General features: G+C 50.9%; 4 protein-coding genes across 4 annotated transcripts; 1 reads left to right on the top strand and 3 right to left on the bottom strand.

Moving 5' to 3' along the window:
• Positions 1 to 775: 775 nt before the first annotated feature.
• On the top strand, positions 776 to 4,141 carry VFPPC_08255 (C6 transcription factor; the record flags this gene model as incomplete). The annotated part of the gene is made up of 4 exons (XM_022428601.1): positions 776 to 1,425; positions 1,477 to 1,815; positions 1,892 to 3,672; positions 3,753 to 4,141. 4 exons carry the CDS (start codon positions 776 to 778, stop codon positions 4,139 to 4,141), a joined length of 3,159 nt encoding a protein of 1,052 aa, XP_022284399.1.
• Positions 4,142 to 5,582: 1,441 nt separating this feature from the next.
• VFPPC_08254 (gpi-anchored cell surface glycoprotein) lies at positions 5,583 to 9,575 on the bottom strand (the record flags this gene model as incomplete). The annotated part of the gene is made up of 4 exons (XM_018286992.1): positions 5,583 to 5,629; positions 5,704 to 9,048; positions 9,164 to 9,351; positions 9,502 to 9,575. The coding sequence occupies 4 exons, from the start codon at positions 9,573 to 9,575 to the stop codon at positions 5,583 to 5,585; spliced, it is 3,654 nt and encodes a 1,217-aa protein (XP_018143820.1).
• Positions 9,576 to 13,051: 3,476 nt separating this feature from the next.
• Positions 13,052 to 14,887, bottom strand: VFPPC_08252 (protein phosphatase 2C; the record flags this gene model as incomplete). Its single annotated transcript, XM_018286991.1, has 2 exons — positions 13,052 to 13,549; positions 13,613 to 14,887. 2 exons carry the CDS (start codon positions 14,885 to 14,887, stop codon positions 13,052 to 13,054), a joined length of 1,773 nt encoding a protein of 590 aa, XP_018143819.1.
• A 4,265-nt stretch (positions 14,888 to 19,152) lies between these two features.
• On the bottom strand, positions 19,153 to 20,553 carry VFPPC_08250 (SNF7 family protein; the record flags this gene model as incomplete). The annotated part of the gene is made up of 4 exons (XM_018286990.1): positions 19,153 to 19,326; positions 19,425 to 20,100; positions 20,298 to 20,437; positions 20,524 to 20,553. The coding sequence occupies 4 exons, from the start codon at positions 20,551 to 20,553 to the stop codon at positions 19,153 to 19,155; spliced, it is 1,020 nt and encodes a 339-aa protein (XP_018143818.1).
• Between the last annotated feature and the right edge of the window lie 414 nt (positions 20,554 to 20,967).

Genomic DNA, 20,967 nt, shown 5'->3' with positions numbered 1-20,967 from the left:
TTGGGACTCGCAGTTCCCAACATTGCCAATTCTCGACGTACCATCATCAACTTCCGAAGCACGCACAGTACGGTCACTCCGTACAATTACAGTATTTCCCAGAAGGGAACACTTTACACACCAGGACAGTCGCATCACGACGTCTTGGTCTTGCTTCCTGTGCTCCTGGCCTTCGTCGGGGTGGTGTCCAGGCATCAGCAACCTGCCGTAAACACACTTGACAGAGATCAGACACGAACCAATCTTGACGACCACCACATTACTCCGTACTCCGTAGCAACACCAAACGAAGGTGGACGGGTGAGACCCAAGACCTGTTCGCAGACCCCGCTCGCTCCAGGCCAAAGTTGACGACTAACTCCACATTTGCAGTGGCAAAAGGACCTTCGGTGCCCTGACCCTCTTGATCGGTTGGTCCTGCTCGCAGCCAAAGTACGCCGAATGCTCCCACAGCGAAGACAAGGGGAAAAAGAGGCGCCAAGTCCAGATACAGTCGGTCTGGCACTGTCTAGCACAACGGACCAGACCAGACTGAAGAAACAGCTACTGACCGCCCGCCCACTCGTTTGATTGCCCACCTTTTTATCCGCCGACCTTCTCAATCATATTGACCATCGATTGCCCGCCAGACTGGACGGTGACGCTTCTCCACGGCCCTGCAAGGCGGCCCTCTGACTGCACTTTCACTTATCATCCGCCGCAAACCGAAGCTCCAACAACAACGCATTGTCGCAACGTCACAGAGCCTTATTGCTGCCGCTCTGCCTCGCCTGGCATGGCCCAACCTCACTACGGTGCTGGCACTTCTGCATCAAGCCCCAGTGTCTCTGCGACGCCTGGTGCTGCCCAGCAATCGCACCAGACGGGGTCGTCATCCGGAGCTGGAGACACGCCAGCCAAGCAACAGCAGTCTCAGTCTCAGCAGCAATCCTCAGCCGCGAATGCTCAACATAAGCGAGTTTACCAAGCCTGTATTCCCTGCCGCCGCCGCAAGGTACGATGTGACTTGGGCAGCGTCGACAATCCTCACGACCCGCCATGTGTGCGTTGTCGTCGAGAGAGCAAAGAGTGCTACTTCTCTGCCACTCGCCGCAAGCGCAAGACCGATGACGACGAAGGCAGCGATGTTGATGAGTACATAATCCGCAACGGACGCAAAAGGATTCATGCCACTGGGAGCCCGCCGCCTCCACGTCTCGACCGTCGCTTCTACAGCGACGTCCCTCTTACGCCAGGCGGCTCTCATGGCCGGAGCCAACCGCTACGACGGCCTGATGGTAACAAGCCAAGGCAGCGTAGAGACTCCGAGCTCGATGGTGATGGCGACGCGAATCTGGAGAACCTCGAGGCCCAGCAAGCTATGCGCCGTGCAGTGTACAACCCCCATGATGCGCTAGACCTACTCTACAAGGCTGCAACCGATAGGTCTGTTGTCGAGTTGTCTGGCAAGTTGGTGAACAGTGCTGACTTGACTAGTCCCGCTGCGAACAACCATGGACGTGAGGGAAGTATCGCCTCGGCCACAACGGCACCAACTCATCAGCCCACGCCTCAAGACAACCCAAATAGAGACATTCCGAGACCGAGGACCATGTCCACAGCCAAGCCTGAAGCCGAACACCACCTGCCACAACGCCAGTTCGACGATCACCGACCCCAGCAGACACAGCAACAGCCTGTTGATCCCATTCTGGTACAGCCGCCAGCTTTGAGAGCCCAACCTGGATATGCAGAAGCCCTACGTGCATGGTCACGATTTCGGTTTGTGCGAGCTGGCTGGTTCACCGCCCAAGAGGCCATAGAATATGTTGACTAGTAAGTTGGCCAAGCAGCGTGGTATTACTGGCTAGGTTATCCCTCGATATTTTACTAACTTGCTTGCCTCCCGTAGCTACTATAAGTTCCTCTCGCCTATGACACCAATTTCTCCGCCGACCTTTAGCGACCCTGCGTCTCATATGACCCTCCTTACCGAAGAACCAATTCTCACTGTTACTCTCCTCACAATTGCTTCCAGATATCGCCAAATGCCTGGGACTGGTGGCCACTGTCGATCACACGCCATTCCAGAACAGCTTTGGACATATCTGCGAGGCATGATTGAGCGCTGTCTTTGGGGCCAGGAAGCGTTCGGTGGCGGATTCTGCGGCTCTGGTGGCCCTGGTTCTTCATCAATGATCATGGAGGAGGCGGATACTAGCAGCACTGCGCCATGGCGTGGCATGAGGAAAGGTAGTCTGCGAACGCTGGGCACCATTGAGTCGTTACTGATTCTCACCGAGTGGCATCCCCGTGCATTGCATTTTCCACCCCAAGAAGCCACCGATGAGCTCATGCTGCCTGATTACAATGCGCCAGCAACGTCCTCTGATGACCCAAGTAAGAACGTCGGCGCTGGCTTTGGTGGGAAGCGAATTGAGAGCTGGCTCGAACCTGCGTGGAGAAGCGATCGCATGTGTTGGATGCTTCTCAGTACGGCGATGGGTCTGGGGTATGAGTTGGGAGTGTTTGACGACATTGATGAGATGCTAAAAGACGATACCATTACGCGGCCCGAGTACCTCGACGAAGCCTACAGAACGAGGGCCAACCGCATCAAGCGTTTGCTACTCATCTATACCTCCCAGCTGGCTGGTCGATTAGGCTGGACAAGTATGACTCCAGAACACCTTCGCAAAGCCGACCCTGCCGTGGCAAGGCGTCGCACGGCGACCAATGAAGGAAACACCCCGAGCACATCTTCCATGGCCAATGGTTTCAACTACGTGCCGGATCTAGAACTCGATGATCAAATCATCCACTGCTGGGCCGGCATCAGCAATGCCATGCATGTAGGCAACGAGAAACTTTTCCGTTCCAGGAAATACACCACAGAAATTATCCAGACGGGACGATATGTCGAGCTGCTGAGAGAGTACAGCCCCTTGCTGAGGGATTGGTACAGGGAATTTGAGCTTTTCCGCCTACCCCAGTTTATCAGGCATATTCTGACAATTGAGTACGAGTATGTCAGAATTTACGTCAACTCTCTGTCTCTTCAGGCAGTCGTAGAGCGATGCACCAATAATGCTGGACAGAATGCCAACGGGAACAACGCGAACGGACAAGCTGCCAACGGCCCAACTCAATTGTCACCACAAACCATGATCAACTATGGCAAGCTGCCTCTGGGCCAACTTGGTGGCTTTACCATTAACGATCAAGAGTACGTCCGGGAGGTGGTAAGCGGATGTCGAAACCTTTTGCGCACCGTAGTTGAGGGCCTATTGCCAGGCGGCTACCTCAAGCATGCGCCGGTCCGCACCTACTTCCGTATCATCAGCGGAGCCATGTTTCTGTTGAAGACCTTTGCTTTGGGAGCGCCACGATCAGACGTCAAGCTCAGCATTGAACTTATGGATGCTACTGTAGAAGCACTACGAAACTGCGTTGTGGACGATGTGCATCTGGGCATCCGGTTTGCCGATCTTCTCGAGACGCTGACGAGTCGTCTGAGGAATAGGTTTATCCAGGCGCCGACTATGCAACAGGGGTCTGGGAAAGACCAGAGCCCATTACCCGAGGGCACCAACATCGCCAGTTCTGCAGCAGCCGGGACCCATGGCGGCGACCACACAGCAAACTGGGTAGGCAAACATGCTCAGAAATTGCGTGAAGGTCTCACTGGTCAATGTAAGTGTAATCCCGGTTTTCCTGTATTGCATGGCAATATGAGAAATTCGCCGCTTTGTACTGACTCATATATTTTGCAGACCGCCCCGCGTCTCCTGGCGCCGAAGGCAACAATATCTCAGCTACGCCATTCGACTTGTCTACTGGCAATTTCCCCTACCCAGGTGCATCTTCCATTGGGCCATCCACGCCAGCAGCGCATGTTGAAAACAATGGAGCTCCTCCTCCTCCCAGCGGCATGGACATGCATCTTTTCGAAGGCTGGGACAACCCAGGAAACGAGATGTGGTACCTGCCACCAGGGCCCGCCTTCTTCCAAAACATGGGAGATAGTTCGGTTGCCATGACTGCTGAAGGTGTAAACGTTGGTGGCTTGGACCTGTTGGAGTACATGGCCATGGATCCAGTGCAATTCTCTAGTATCGATGGTCCCGGTTCGACAAACGGAAATGCTGGCACGCAAGGCTAAAGCAGCAATATGGCAAATAAGACCATTCACGAGAGAGAATTGTGGACTTCTGTAACGTGATACGAAAATGCATTATGATAGCGGAACGCCTCCCAAGGGAAATACAACCAAGGGGATCGAGGTCACGTCCATTTCGATTCATCGTGAGCTCGTTTCTCTTTCTTTTTTTGTAATTATTTAGTTCTTGTCATACGACATCTACATTTGGACCGGCGAAAAGGATTGGGTGAAAAAAGTTGTTCTTTTCGGTTTTATGTGGCCAATCTAGCTGTTTTGTCTTTTGGAGTCTGGTGTCTAGCTTTTCGAGACTCCGACCGCAGGTGTAGTTGCTTTACCTTGGCGGATAATGAAAATGGATGAAGTACCTGCGGCATGTTTACATGCCACCTCTCTCGACAACTCAGTCTGCAGGTAATGAGGGAGATGGCTCAGTTATCCTCTTAGTTTTGCGGCAACGAAGCAATACTTGTGTGAAAAGGTTGTTCGAGGGCAGGTGATGTTTCTGCTTAGCTGGGTAGGAGACGTTCAATTAAAGTAAATTATACCTGAACTACTTGACATGTTGTGAATTTATTGGAATATCAGCCAGAGATCTGACGCTTTTAAGTCGATAAAGGCAACGGTTGATTCGCGGGAGTCAAATAACATCAACCAGGTGGCATTGTGGTATAAAAACATGCACTCAATAGCAATATGACGCAAATTGACCTTTTGCTCCCGTCCTACTACTGACGTCGCCTAGAGGCTTTGAAATACAAAAGTCTCGTTTACATGTGTATCCATTTCTCCTCACCAGCCACATAGATTGGTTCAAAGTATTGCCTGTGCATTAAAAAAGGCGATATGGCAATTTGTACACTAAAATTAACATTGAACAATAGTGGAAGATATGTAATAGAAATTTCGGCGCTGAAAAAAGGTCAAATCCCCTTGGCTCTCTCTCAAATAGGCTGGATGACTGCCGTGACGAAACTAAATGGAAGATGAATCGCTTCGCTCTTCGATAGAATAATTAAATAATGCTGATGCAGTGGGGAAGAAGAAGCAAGAGCAAAATTGACAAAGTATGCTTTTCAGTTTCTCTCCAATCCAGCAACAAAGTCCCCCGAAGAAAATAGCAGAAATGCTGTGGTATTTCCATGAACCAAACGTAGATGATGAGAAGAATTAAGACAAAGGGAAATGTTTGCAGAGGGATTGAATGGTGATTGTGATGAGTAGAAGGGACAGCAAAATCATGGTCTGGCGTTACAAACAAGAGGTTTGGGAAAGACGGCGTCATATTTGGTGTACGATGCTGATGTGATATGCCAAGGAAGATAGGGCAAGAAATCAAGTGACCACCAGACTAAAAGAGATCAGGGTATTTTGAAAATTAAAACAAAAGAAGAGAATGCATCGAGACATGACGGAAAATTGTGGGTGAAGAATGTCTAAGTGATTAGAGCGCATAGGTGGTGCCGCGGGTGGCATGGGCTTCTTGAAGAGCTGTGGAAAGAATATCAGCCTGGGCCTTCTCAAATTTTACAAGAGAATATCTGAGCTAGCTCATCAAAACTTACTGTGCAACACTCTCAATTGTCCAGCGCGATCCTCGCATGCAACTTGAATGCCTGAGCCTTCAATAAAATCTAAAACCACGCTGTTGGGAAGTTCTTGCACCTCCACGTCTGGGGTGTAGGGGCTGCGGAATTCACTGAGGTGGTATCGCTTCGTCCCTTGGGCAGGTCGGCCATTTTGAGCAGGTAGCGCGCTCAGGATGAGAAAACCTTGAGAATCCAGGCTCATATTCCTACGCTTCCACAGGAGGTTGTCTGGGAACTGAACATTCACGTCTCCCATATACGACACAATAGTAGGCGTTCCAGTTGTTGATGGGCGCGATTGAATAGGTTCTTGGATTTCCTCCTTGGTTGTGGATGTTGATATGGCGGAGAGGTTGTTCTTGGAACGCGAACCAGAGAGATTGGACAGGCGTCGCATGAAACGACCAGCCCGAGACAGCTTCTTGTCTCCATTAGTTGACTTGCTATCGTCTCCGGATCCCGAATCTGTAGGTGATATGACAATATCACGGTCCCTACTGAAGGATGAGCGGTGGCTGCTAATAGACAGCCGGGGTGAGAAGGCAGAATTTGTGTGCATTGTATCTGGTCGAGTTGGCGAATACGCGGGGTTTCCGGCGTCCGAAGTCACCGACCTACGTCTTTCCTTCATGAAGCCTTTCACAATGCTGAGAGACGACTGTCGAGACTTGCCTGACTTGCCGTTCTCCTGTGTTTCGGTTATGCGCTCTGTTGGCGGCTCGACAATGGGCTGCTCTTTTCCCGGAGAGGCGGCCTGGTGGTTCACCAAAAGTGGTGACTGTTTCAGCTCGAGAGGATTATACTCAGAAAGGTCCCGAGAGGGCTCGAAGCTCATTTGTCCGGCTTGGTTTGGGTCACGGATGATACGCGCAGTAACAGAAACAGATTCGGGGCGGCCACGTGTAGAGTTTCCGCTCGGCACGGCAAGGCTTCGTGACCCTGGAGATGATTCAAACATGGACAGACGGCTAGTTACTGAGCCTGATCGTTCAATACGATTTCGCTTGTTTGCTTCTGGCGAAGATTCTACAGTTCGTTCCGGCGATGGAGGAGTTTGGTTTCGGAAAGAGTTTGCCCTGTCTAGAACGGATGGTGATTTGGATGGCTCTCGCTTCTTCACGGCGAAAAAGGTTGACGACGGCCGTTCTCTCGTCGGCACTGCTGGTGCATCCCCTGATGATGCAGAAAGCTTCTCGAGGGCCTTGATTCGTTGAGAAATGCTTGAGCCAATATTGGACTTCTTGACCAAGTTACCAGCTTGCTGTTGTTGAGTGATCTGGTGCAAATAGGCAGCGCCAGAGCTCATGGACCTCGCTGATGACTGGCTGACGTCTGACGGGACTATGAGGTTGCCACGCACAGGGTTCGATACCGTTCTAACTGTGTGGCTATCCTGCGTCTTTAAAGGACTCGAAGGAAAGCTGGGGGTGACGGGAGTCTGGATGACCGTCACCGGCGTAGCTTGCTCCAGAGTTGCGTCCTGCAGCTCATCCTCAAAATCTCCCTCGTCTTGCAGATTCGTTGTTTGTATGGGCATAACTTGCCCTTTGCGCTTAACCTGCTCGTCCTGTGTTTGCTGTAGTTTGGCATTGTATTCTTCACTCTGGTCAAGCTTCTCTAGGTTGTCCGTTTTGGAGGTCGACGTCAGAGAGGTTTCCGGAATGACGGGGACTGGTACGACAGTTGGTTGAGAAGCTGCTTTTGCGGCGGCAAGAAGATCCTGTGCTGAAACTTTTGATTTCAACGCGGGAGAGTCATCAACTTTTCTTGACGAGACACCGGGATCAGTTGGTTCTGGGACAGGTTCCTCCGTTGAGGATGTAGGAAGATGTTGCTTATTGTCATTGGGGTTTGGAGAAACATTAGCTGAGAACTTAGAGACCGGTAATGCAACGTTCTCTAAGCTATCTCGCTCATTAAGCTGTTCCTCGGCAGTTTCTTCAGGGGCGTCCTCAGGCTCCACAGCAATATCTGCAACTATTGTCGTCGGGCCACCAGCGGCGTCGTCCAAGTTTTCAGTTACGCTCTCATGCTCTTGGGGGGTGTCTTCATTTTCTGTGTCATCCGCAAGAGAAATAATCTCATCTCCAGCTGAACCACTATTGGCAACCGATTCTTCCTTGGAGTCGTTCTCAGTTGGTGTATGGGCATGCGTATCGTCCACTTCCGATGGCTGGTCCTCTTCTTTTGCTTGGACGGTTTCATCCGTCGACTCGGAAATGGACGAAGCTTTCGTAGAATGATCCGCCTCGGAGGAACCAATAAGAGGGCTTGTCGGGTGAGAATCTAGGGGTGTCAGATCCGAAGTCTGGTCGACAGTCACCATCGGAGTCACCGTCTCCAGTATGACACCAGAGTCGTCCTTACTCAGGGAAATGCGCTTGTCTTTCTCTGGCTCGAGTTCAGAGCAGGATATTGCCTCGTCCTGTTCCTGCACAGTGTCGTCATCCACAGAATTCTTCAGTTCCTCACTCTCTTTGGGGCCGTCGTCGAGGGGCGGCTGCATGCTCAGTTTCTTCTTCTTCTCTCGCAACTGCATAGCTTTCATCAACCTGGCCTTCTCCCGGCTAATCGTTGGCTTCTTTGGCGTGGTTTCAGGCAATGGTAACGAGCTAATGGATAAGCCGGAGCTAGTAACTGGTCTCTCCAACCCATCGTCCGTAGCAGGGTTGCCGGCCACCGAGAAATTGAGGCTTGCAATCTCTTCTTGGGGTGAAGAGAGAGAGTTTCCTCGGTCCCTGCCCTTGCCCTTCTTGCCACCTTTACCAAACATCTTGAACCCAGCAGGGATAGCCGACACTGGCCGAAAATTTCCCGGAGTTTGCGGTCTACCATTGGCATCAACTGAAGGGCGTGGGCCTAACTTCACTTTTTGTTTGCTATATGGGTATGAGCCATAGGTGTACAAATCAGTCTCGGGCGAAGTAGGGCGTTGGTCGACGCCAACAAACGGGGGAACTTCAGAAGTCGTCGACGCAGCGAACTTGCTATTCTCGGGAGAAGATGCGAGCTCCGAGTTCAGTGTAACGGGCTCAGCTGTTGAAGGTCGATCGGCAGGAGATTGTGGTCTGGTTCCGTCGGCGTCTTGCACGGACTGGCGTTTCGTGGCTCGCTGTTCTTCCTCTTCCTCCTCGGCGATCTCCATAAGTCGTCTCCGACGCAAAGAGCTTGTAGATGATGAAGTTGAGCAAGAGGCGGTGTGCAAAGAACATGCTGCAGAAAGTTTCGTGTCTTTCAGCTCGCTAGCAGTTGTTATTTCGAAGATGGTGTCGTAGGGAGAAAATCTTTCGCAAACAGCGTTGAAGTGTACTGCAACGCGAGCTGGAAAGAACGACCAAGCGTCTTGTTAGTTGCATTCCACAATCAAACATGGCGGTTTTGGCCAAACCACCGCCTTCTTCTCCAACATAGAAGTGGCCACCTGGTGTTGACGTACCTTGAATTATCCTTGAGCAATCCTCGGGCAGGTATTTGATAATCACGCTCCTCCTCCGATATTTCAAGAAGCCGTATAGAGGACTCGTCTCATCATATTCGGCAATAGTGTTGCGCACCTCGACTATTCCACCATTTCCGCGGCTAAGAACTTGAATCTCATCTCGGCTCTCGTACTTTAGAAGAAACCTGTGAGTTGTTAGAATGCCAGTTTCTAAGCAAAATTTACTCCCGCTAAAGCAACAATTATGTCGCCCGCTCACAAATTACCGAGGTAACAAAATAGGCAATGCATAGACATTGGGGGAAAATCACAATGAGAGAGTTGGGGAATCTTACCAGCCACCAGGTTCGGCTTTGGCAGCCTCGTGCGCTTCTACCACTTTGGCGTCATCGAGACCATTGAGCGACATGGTCGTTCCACTTCGTTCCCTCGATGTCGTGCCTATAGATGATCGACTGTTTTGAGAATGGGACAAGACAGATGCGGAGATATGACAGATATCTTGAAGGAGAGACAAGGGCGATAAAGGTGGCGTGGTGCAAGGCCTTTGTCCACAAAAGAGTGTAGGGTCCGAGTTTCAGGGGCGTTACGGAAGCGAACAAAAGCCGAAGAATTCGAGTCGAGGTTCCAACCGGGTCGAAGAAACGAGCAGCAGAAAGAAAACTGAACTTAAAGTTGTTATCCCTTGATGTACAGCGTCGTCCGGCCCTGGGGTCGATGAGTAAAGGGGGACGGAGAGAATCCGACGGCAGTTCAACTTAAGACCAGCCCGCCGGAACGGAAGGACAATTGGGTGGTCCTAGAAGTAGAAGTCGTTGTGGTGTGCATGTACCGGTGCCAGGTGTTATAGTCGTCGAAAGGCGGGAGGGGGGGGCGAGACACGAAGCCAAAAGCAACGACTGCAGAAAGGACTGTGTTAGCACCCGACGGTGCAACAATGACAATGCACGCTTGGCTCTTGGTTGTGGAACTCACTCACCTGAGTTGAAGAGAGAAGAAGGAGACTGGAGCTGGAGCGTGATGGAGGGAGGGATGCCCCGTAGAGATAGATGTTGTAGTATCTGGAACGGAGTAGACTGGAGGGATAAAAAAAAAAAAAAGGAAAAAACCGTCAGTCACAGCCAGGCTCGCTCCTCACCAGGGGAGCAGGCGGGCACAAGAAACAAAAGAGCCAAGGAGCGAAATCCCAAATCAAAGACCAGCTCCAAACGGCGGTTCAATGGTCGCGATGAGTCGCGCTGGGAGGTGAGAAGAAGAGGAGGCGGGAAGCCGACGACAAGGACAGGAAGAATTGTGGTGTTTGTCAATAATAAGGAGGCACATATGGAGAGGGTCTGGTCTGTCTAGCTAGTAGTCAAGTCCAATTTGGGCCAAAGGGGGGCAGAAACACTGGGGGAGATGGTTGCCATTCTGCTCCTGCATTTGAGCCATGCCATGCACGATGCGCCAAAGCCCTGAGTCCGAAGACATGGAAGAACCAGACATAGACATGGCTGGGACGAAAAAGTGGGAGAGACGCTCAACGGGTACTGGTTGCGTGTGGGGAGAGCATTGACACTGACAGGCCAGCCAGGCTACGTCTGGTCTGGTCTGGTCTCCTATCAGCTATTAGCCAGCTTGCTTCTAGCTTGATGTGAGCACCAAACAATGAACAGGAACGCGAGAGTCCGTGGGTTTAGACCAGACTGTTTGTGGGCAAACGATTAATGTAAATGGCCAGACCAGTTGACCCGAGCTGGGGCAGACAGCCACTGGCCCATTGAATCCCCTGGACCCCGGGCCGCGCCAGGGGTAAAATGGCCAGACCTGGGCATGGCCTTTCTGGATTGGATGGGATTGGTGCACTGGGAACTGGGCTTGTTTGTGGGCATCGATTTGATGCTGGCTTCATTCGGTGGTGGGGCAATTCAAACGCTCCTGCCCTCTCAGAGCTCCTGCCCAACTTCTTCAAATATGACATGGAATTCAGACATGGCTGGGATAAAGGCAACATTTGAACATTGAATTTGTTTGTTCCCTCCAGAAACCTTCCAGACTTTCAACGTCCTCACCATGTGTCAGCCCTCAATGTAACTGAACCCTTCCGGCCCATCACTTGCCTTTTCCAATCAGCTTCGTTCATGCAAATCCTCAGACAGATGCGTTTCTAAACGTGTCGGGATGCTCTTTGCCATCTTGCCCCGGCGACTGGGGGCCACCAAAAGCTTCAAATCTCCTTGTTGGCTGGCATCTTGGGTCCCCCAGTCGCCCAGTGCTCTCGGTTAATGCGAGATCGCCAACCTGTGAATTTGCCGTCGACACTACTTGAAGGGCGGAGCGGGTGCCGTGCTGATCAAACTTCGGCTTGGGGCACAAATAAACTAGTGCTTGCCGGAACTATTCTGTCGTCTCAAGTTACCAACTCGAATCAATTAACGTGTGAAGTAGTAACCTACTTGTACTTCCATGCCATGAGACGGGTTTGCACGCAGGTTGCAGATTCGGGGTCGCATGATGATCGAGACAATGGCGTTCGTGCAGATGGACGAACCGATGGGGCAGCGATGTTGCATATTCGTCGCATTCTAGGGAGTAAAGATAAAGATACAGTACCACAATCCCTCACCATCTCACCATCTTATCAAAGACATGGAGCTATTTCGGCATATCCACAATCGCCTTTCTTCACAACACGGATCCGTTCCGTGTTCCCGATTTCCGAATCAACTTATAACATCTCGAATAGCACTCGAATGCCGATCTCACGCATCTCCTGGCTTCTATGTTTGCCCTCCCGTGACACGGCAGCGGCAATACGTCGTTTGTAGCACTTTGGGCGCACTCTGACGTTTTACTAACTGGCTACTCAAGTATGTGGGCTCCCTAGCTTCACACACGTCCTTGACATCAACAATATGCTGATTTCTAATATTTATTTTCATTCAAGTACCTAAGTAAACTATGTAATTGTGTAATAGTTTATGCTATCCCAGACATGTTCATCGTCTCCTGCATGACTGATGTGTCGTCCCAACTTTGACTACTTTCGCACCTGCTATGTCATACCAACCACACTCAACCAACAATAAACAAATGCAACCTCTCTGTCCATATAGGCACCGCATCATCGCTGCAGCTGGTCATTGCGTCAAATCCCATGCCCCTGCCTGATATCCCTATACCAAGCAACTCAATATACACATGTGTGCCCGTAGACACCACCACACACAGACTGGCGTGTTTCAGTTGCAATGCGGTGTGGCCTGGTTGGTCGTCAACTTTAACTGTTCCATTATTTAGCCCAGAGCTGGCATCTAACCTTCATTCCTGGGGTTAACAACTTTCAACACACTGACACCACCTTTTACTTTGCTGATGTCGGTTGGTTAGAAAGACTGGCTGTGCTCTGCATACAAGCAGCGTCAAAGCGTCAAGGGTACACAATTTGATATCAAAGTCCGGTCGCCGACATGCATTTGTCAACCAGGCTTACTGACCTGTTTCGTGTTTCACCACAATCTAGTCCAGCAGAAACACTTGTTCATTGGCCAAGGCTGGAAAGCTAACTGACAGCGAGGCTTTGGCTAAATACTCACATCAATCATGATCGACTGGTGTTTCGTCTACATGTGGAGCTCCCACCTACAGCATCTTGGAATTCATCTCAATAGCCATGATGCAACACTGAAGGTAAATGCACAACTAGTTTATGAGGGGTTAGAAGCCCCATTCAAGCAATTGATACAGTTGTCATTGAACGCAACAAATAAGGTCATGTTTGTATAAGGCCTTCTCAACTTGTCCACTCTCCCTGCTCCATTGTCATATCAAATCATACGTAGCAAGACGCGCTTGTATGTCTGCCACCGATAAACGAAAGCCGCATCGTGTAGGCGACCAATGTGATCACTTCTTGGGCTCCTCCTCAGCTTTGGCCGCTGCGTCTACTGTTTCTGAATGGACCGTGCCTGTCACTGACATTTCAGGACTATCATCGTCGGCGACTGCGCTCTCTGTCTCCTCCTCTACAGGATCTCTGAGTGTAGTGACAACGAATTCACCCCCTTCTGTGGGTATCGTGTCATATCCCCGGCCGCTGTTGCTGGCAGACACTCCAACTGCAGGTGCGGTGCCTTCGGCGATTTTCTGCTTGGTATCCAGCACGATCTTCTCGGCTTCGCTAACCTTGGCTGCCGCGCTGTGGTCCGATTCGGCCTCGCTTTCAGTTGTACTCTGGCCTTGGGCTGTCGTGGTGGTCTTGTCCAAACGGACAATCATACACGACAAATTGTCCGTGCTGAATCTACTCAAGGCATGGTCAACCAGCTGCTTTGACGCAGTAATTGGATCTTGAACCTCCCGAACTAGATCGACAGCGTCTTGGTCGGTGCAAACATCCCACAGCTACAAATCGTGTCAAGTCAGTTAACCATAAACCCAGCTGATCCATGTGCAGAATACACTTACCCCATCGCATGCAATGATGATGAATTCGTCAACATCAGGCTGTATAACGGTCTCCGTAGTATATGGATGACCAGTGACCAATTCCTTCATATATGCGTCACCTAGTGCACGGGTCACTGCAAGAACGCCGTTGACGCGATTATTCAAGATCAATCCGCCGGCATTCGCAATTCGCTTGCCTTCGTTCTCGTCACTTCCTTTGTGGTCATATGACAGACGCAACGCCCTGCCACCACGACACAGAATGATGCGCGCGTCACCGACATTGGCCGTGTAGAGGATACGTTGCCGTGAAGTGGTTCCCTTGGGCTTCTGTTGAACGTCCGCGGAAGATGCGGACGCTGTGCGGCCGCGAGGTGACCCGGACGGCTTGTCCTTGTCGGGGTGGTTCGTCTCGTTCGTTTTGGGTGTTGCTTTCGCCGCCCCCGGAGCAGGTTTGTCATTGACGATGCGGTCTTCCCATCGCAAGACAGCAATGGCGGCCGTACAGCCACTATTTTTCAAAGGAAGCTTTTCCAGCTGCGTGTCCACTGTAGTGAAAGTCTGATCCAACAGTTCCGGTATAGCGGTGTTCGGGTTCTTCCTGATGATGTCTTCGAGAATCAGATGCAGCTTCTTACCACACCAGTCTGCGGCGAAAGTACCAGCATGGCCATCAAAGATTGCAAAGTATCCATTATCAGATTCCACCATCTCTTTACCAGAACCTTCAGAAGCATTCTTTTCGGACTTGTTCTTAGAAGAGGCATCGCTAGAAGGCGGAGGCGTAGCTAAGAAGTTGTACAAGAAGGCGTGGGTGTCTTCCATAGTGCGACGACATTTTTTATTCCTATCTTCCCAAACACCGACGCGAAATGTAGACTTGGGGCCAGGGACCGATTCACCCGCCGAATTGTTATGTTGTCCTTGGGGAACCGCCAAAGCTGGATCTTGCTTACCCAGCTTTTGCAGTGGCGTCTGAGCGCTCAGGTCAGAGTTGCCGCGACCAACCTGGGAGAAGTTCAAGGTGTTTTTCGCCGAGGCAAGAAAGCTGCTTGCCTTGCTCCCGACGCCGCTACTCCTGCGCTTCTTGTCTGTAGAGCCTCCAGTATCATTGCGTCCAGGAGGGCTGCCATTCCCACTGCGTTTCTCTCCGCTGGCGGGCGGGTTAGTAGCCGTCGTGATGGGAGCCGGGGGATTGGCGTTGGGACTTGAGCCAGGCGAAGGGGGCTTTGCTTCAGCTTTCGATTCGCTGTCTGTCTTTGATCCCGGAGAGTTGGAACTCCCGCCAAACATTCTATTCAGCAGGCTTCCTCCTTGCGAGGAGAGACTGCGACGCTTGTTGCCTGCCAGCTTTGTGGAGTTTAGGCAAGCCTTGGTAGAAAATATCGGGATGAGTAAAGGCAGAACGAAAGACCTGGATACCGTCGAGGGCGATCACAGGGCTGATTGGGTTGGGTTCGAAGACAGAGGGCAATGGTCGAAAACAACAGCAATAGGGACTGATTGTATTCTTTTCAACACAGGCTATTCCTCGCTCGTGGCAAGTAGCCTCTCCGTTTGGCTGGGAGCGTCGGTACTGAAATAGTTTGTTTCGTGGTCCCAAGAGGCGAGTGGTGCTGTTTATCGGCAACTCGATTGCGACGGGAGAGCTCGAAGTTGGAAGTCCTAAGCAGGCTGCAGAAGGCAAGTCAGAATGGCACAAATCCAACGCGAAAGAGTCATCAAATAGTGAAGTAAATGTGACAGTCGGTCATGGTACACGGTAGAGCAGGGACGTGGGAAAGCTATACATGCGTTCCCAGAGCCGGACACAATGGCTTGAATACTCGTAGTTTCAAAACGATTGGTCTGGGGCAAGCATCGACGGCGGGTGTTTGCTATTGCTGAACACCACCACGAGAATGCTACCACAGGTATGGCACGTACAGGAAAGTGTCGTCTACGGCAAGGTACAATTGTAGCGGCCAGAGCGGGTGCAAAACGAGTTGGAGTTGAACAAGGTTGACATACCAGATCACTTGACAAAGCTAGGTGGTCTGACGGTGAGAGGGTAATGTTGTCGAGGTGTGACCGGATGCTGCGGCGGTGGCAATGGCTGGTTAAGCAAGGAACGCTGCTAGAAGAAGTAGCTCGACGGCCTCTCTAGAAGCGCGATGATGCCGTCTTGCTGGTGAAACACGTGTCGACAAGGTGAGGAATAACGGTGAAAGAAGATTGGTATGGTGTTGATGTCGTAACGTGGGCGGTTTCGATGGTGGGAATAGTCAGTGGTGGTGGTCTAGTGCATTGGTGGTTCGAGCACGTCAAGGCTCAGCTCAGCTCAGCACTTAGGCTCAGACCAGAGAGGACATCGACCACACTGGACCAGGCTGGAACATATGTCAGGTTGTTTTAGCGCCGGGCGAAATGCAGGAGACGGATGAACGGGGCCAGACAAGACCAGACCAGATAATTAAAAAGGGCCAACAATGAAGGGTGAGGGAGGGGTCTCGTCTCTGGTGAGGTGCGGTGGGTGAGGCTGTGGCGGGGTTATGCTCCATACTTGATAGGTGCAATGCCAGACATGCACCAGGACGGACAAGACCAGACATTGAACGGATTTGATGCCAACCACAGAGTTACAGGACAGGACATTCTGCATTTGACGCCAATGCCCAGGCACGGAGTACTTGGCGTGTCCAGGAAACTGTTGCTGGACAAATTGAGAAAACAGCTGGGCTGCAACGGCCCCGAGCCACCAAGCTTCAAAATGACCAAACGGTGAACTGTTTCTGGTCTGCTGGTCTAGCACCAGACGGTAAAGCTTGATGTCTGGTCCGTTCCTTGTCAGACGCCGTCAAGTCCGAAGAGCGGGGCTAGCATCTCCACGGCACTGCGGAGCGCACATCAGACACTGAACTTTGGGCAAACGAGGAGCCCCAGACGATTAACTTGACCGAGTTGACTGGCTTTCCCCGTCAAACCCGAGACCTCCATGTCAACCGGCGCTGGGCACCTGGGGGGATTGAGCGCTACCTACTCCATACTTGCTATCAAATCTGCTGTTCAGTGGTCTTTATCAGCACTAGAAGCCTTGGACACCCGCCGGACATATCGGCATCATCTCAATATGCCGCCGAGTTATGCCTTCTTTCAAGCGGTCACCAAAACGTCAAATTAATAACAGGCTCTCTTAATGCCCCATACTTGGGCAGTTTTTTCACGATTTGGGCTCTGTTCCAGTCCCATCGCCAAGACCGCCCAATTGGGTCGCAAGCATCAATCAGGTCTTCGCAGCCAAGTGTTACAGTATCCGTCCATGTCTCCTAGCGATGGACATCGATGCTGATGTACGTGGCACAGATACGCCTCTGTCTCGCTGTCATAACTCCATCATCCAAATTGCAAATCAGCCACTCCACAAATTTTCCCATGTCTATCCAGAATATTAGAGATACCAAAGCTTCATCTCGCTCTTGATCCCCTCTTCGCCAACGTCTCCACGTTGCCACGAGGCCATGCTAGATGATGCTCGGGTCGACTCATTCGGATATCTGACAAGCAACGTAAAGCCAGCTTTTTCAACGAGGGTCCGCCGAAAGTTCCAGTGACATGCACATAAGTTCACTGCAGCCCTGGCAACCTCGTCATCAACGGCCAGGCACCCATTATGCAGGGATGGCCAACGAGGCTTCTGCAACATCTCCGTGGCACTTGAAATAGAAACTGAGTGACGACGTTGCCGATGAGGCGGGTCGGACCCGAGCTTAGGCCTTACGCACCACGGCTTGGGTTGTCACAAATGCACAACATGAATTCAAGGCGACAGGACATTCCATTCTGCAATGTTGGTCACATGTTCGACCTGAAATGACTTTGTTCTGACTTTGTGCATCGTAGATGACTTCTCCACCCAGAATAGGCCCGTGGATACAAATAGATGTCACAATGGGTGCATACTTGAGTATATGGTAGTAGTGACATAGCACCCAAACGCAAGAGGCCAAGCTATATCCCAGCTCCTAAGCTGCCATGTGAGAAGCTACAATAACAAAACGCTGTACCAGCCAGGCCGAAGCGAGCAGACAGACGCAAAAAGTAAAATATATCAGTTTCATCTTTCTAGAACTCAAAACGCCTCAATGAAGAAAGTCGCCTCCTGCCACTCCCATAACGGCCATCCATAAAGAGCCTATGCATAATAAATGAGGTTTCTTGTGATCTAAGTCACGTTGCCGCTTGATTACTTCTTCAGACTGTCAAGTCGTGCTTGAAGATCGTCGTCGACCGGATCGCCTCCGCTGCCTCCGCCCACGGCTTGTGCAATTTTGCCTTCTGCAACTGCAGGATTACCTATTGTCGTTGGCGTCTCGCCGAGCTACCCAACATGTTAGTCTATTCGCCGATGCAGAGACGGTTTGGTCAAAATGCCGCGTGTCGGTGAATAACTTACGGATTGATTAAAGTCCACGCCAATCTCCTCCAACACCTGTTCAACGACCTCGTCGCCCTCCTCTTCAACACCAACATCCATGGCATCGTCCACGGCGTCGTCCATCATCTCCTGCCTCTGTTCCATAATGTCGTTCTCTCGCTCAAACTCCATCGCGATTCGTTGCAGCTGAGGCAAGTTCATTGACTTGTTCATACTCCCCAGGGCCATCGTAGCACCCTTCATGGCTTGCATCATTTGTTCATTCGTTCGATACGTCTGTTTTGAAACACATGTAGTGTCAGCAATCATTGTCCTGGTTACGGCGAATGCCATCGCCAAAGCTTTTCCTTTGTATGCATTCGAGTAACTCTATAAGCGGTCGACCGTACCTGAAGCCGTAATGAAATCTTCTGTAGTTGGCTGCGCATGGAAAAGAATTTCTCGATATACCGTCTCGTGCGAACCAAGTCTTTGGCCTGAATCTTGCAAGCGCCCATTTGCCCATTCTTTGCGCTAGTTTTGATCTGTTGTATCAGCGTCTTCTCTTGCTTCTCTAGCTTGACGCGCGTTTGGTCGAGTTCTCGGATTGCCTTGTCGAGCATCCTCTGGTTCTTGCGCAGACGCTCAGCAGGCGTCATGCGCTTTCCAAAGGCCCATTCGAGGATCTGTAGTTGCTTGGTTAGCCGCGCATTGTGAAGGCTGGAGCGTGGTCAGACGGAGGCAAGTAAACGCACATTCATGGTGACGGTTGAGAATCGTCCCTTTGCCGCAACGATGAGCTAACTCCAGAAATTGTCGATTTGGTGCAAATTCCCTCCAGGAGCTGTGGCAGATATACGCGCGGTCGATAATAAGGTTGCCTGGTTGAGGTCGAGTGAGTGGCTCGATGGTGTTGTCCTTCCTACGTAACCAGTCAGGCTGCTGCTTGCTTGGTGCGGAAAGGCCGTTGGTTGGCTTGGCAGCCGCGGCCAACCCGCCAGACTAACCAGACCACACAGGCACCAAGCACTTTTGTCTGTCGACATCGACATCAAAGGATGAGAACCTGTAAGAAGTGACGTGCTAGGTTCGCGATTCGTCATTCAACTCTATACACATTCAAAGGCCATCTAATTCATCTAAGTGTCTAGCTTCTCAATTTCTATCATTCTTTCCACATGACTTGCCGCAGCCGCTCTTTTTCTTGGTCACCACCAAATATGCCCTCAATTCCCTGCCTCGCCAGGGCGCATATTTGAGACCGATCAAGATGGAAATGCTTTGCTACCAGTCTGTATTCGTTGGACAGAGGGCTCCCAAACACGCCCACATCATCTGTCTATTCGAAACTTGTCAGTATTCTCTCAGTACACATAATCAACTCTCCATCTCTGCAGATAATAGAGCAATCGGCGAAACACGACAGCAAAAACTTACACCAAGAGAAATCTTGGGTCCCTTCACATCCTTCCAATGTTTGAAATGATGAGCCTCAAAGCCGCCATGGATCATTTCTGCCTGCACATTACAACTCAAGCAGAGCTCCAGGCATAGCTCCCTCTTCGCAATCTCCTTCTTTGCTGCCTCGTCTTCCCAAATAACATGTCCTAATCGGTCAGGATTCCACGAAAGCAGTGTGCGTAATTCTTCGTAGGATCCACTAGCCTCTGCTTCAGCAAAATGAACAGTGATTCCGAGACCAGCTCTAGAGGCTTGCTCAAAGACAGGAGTGAAGATTGAAACATCTCCTCCTGGCCGCGCCGTTGGGTCTCCGCATAGGTCAATTCCCACAACTCCTCTGGTAGAGTTTTGCAGGCGTGTTGCCAGCTCAAGGATAGATTCTGCTGTCTCGACTGAATGTCGCCTATCAATAGAGAGAATGAGTCTGGTGTGCATTTGTGGGTGTGATTTTTCAAATTCCTCAATAGCATTTAAGAGTATTGTGATGTAAGTCTCTGCAGACATGTTGGTCGTAGATCGCGGCGTGGTGCGAAGCTCCAAGTACACGATTCCATCGTCTAGGAAGCCCTGAAGGACACTGTTTACGGCATAACGAATCGACTCTTCGTCTGTGATGAGGTTGTAGATGTAGCTGCTGAATAGTGGGAAGAAACTAGCAAGCACTCTCGTCAGTTTTTTTGCAGCAGGTTTGGCAAGCAAAGTACAGCCTTCTGAACTGGCAAAGCAAGACAAGCAATACTCCACGGCACCATGGCGCGTCAACATGCATTGCGCCGGTTTCATTCAAATCTTGACATGGCGTAGGACTTTGATTGAGGTTATCCAGTCACGAATGTGAGCGCCTCTTACGTTTGAAGGTTATAGTCATGTTTGCCCTCCGGCATGACAACCAGTGGATCATCTAGGTCTGTTTGCCCTGAAGCCTTCTTCTTCTTCCATATCTCGTGTAATGTATGGCGGGATACGCTTCCAGTTAGATGAGCGTGCAACTAGAGGCCTGTCAGCTTCTACACTCAGGCTGTCTGCTAGAATCGGGGATAGGAAACAGTTCCATTCGCCCTCCATATTATCATACCTCGATCTTCGGTAACGAAACGTAGTCCATAGTCGGTTCTTTTAATGACGGTCTGAACTTAAGCCCACAGGGAAAGAAGAGATAGGATTTTCGTGAAAAACGAAGGAGTTCGCCGACGTACGCCCTTCGTGTCTGCTTCCCCGCCTAGGTTGGCCCTACCCTACATTTCTACTAATATTTCGATGTTTGGAGTCGCTCACAACGTTTCTGCTTCCGCCAAATGCTCGATAATTTGCAGTGAGCACGCTTGCGTAACCTTTGAGAAACGTCGCCAGCTGCTTCATAGTTATTCAGCATGCTAGGCTGAAGCCATTGCTTCTACCAGAAACCAACATTTGTGACGGCACGCCTGGCCTACCAAAATCTTACCACAATATCACACAATCAGACGACTAATGATGCCAGTGTCGGTACTCATTATCCACATTGTACAAGTCAGAGAAT

This window comes from Pochonia chlamydosporia, chromosome 4, assembly GCF_001653235.2.
Source record: "Pochonia chlamydosporia 170 chromosome 4, whole genome shotgun sequence".
NCBI classification, from domain to species: domain Eukaryota; kingdom Fungi; phylum Ascomycota; class Sordariomycetes; order Hypocreales; family Clavicipitaceae; genus Pochonia; species Pochonia chlamydosporia.
The sequence above is the reverse complement of the archived record's forward strand: the minus strand, read 5'-3'. Positions and strand labels throughout refer to the sequence as shown.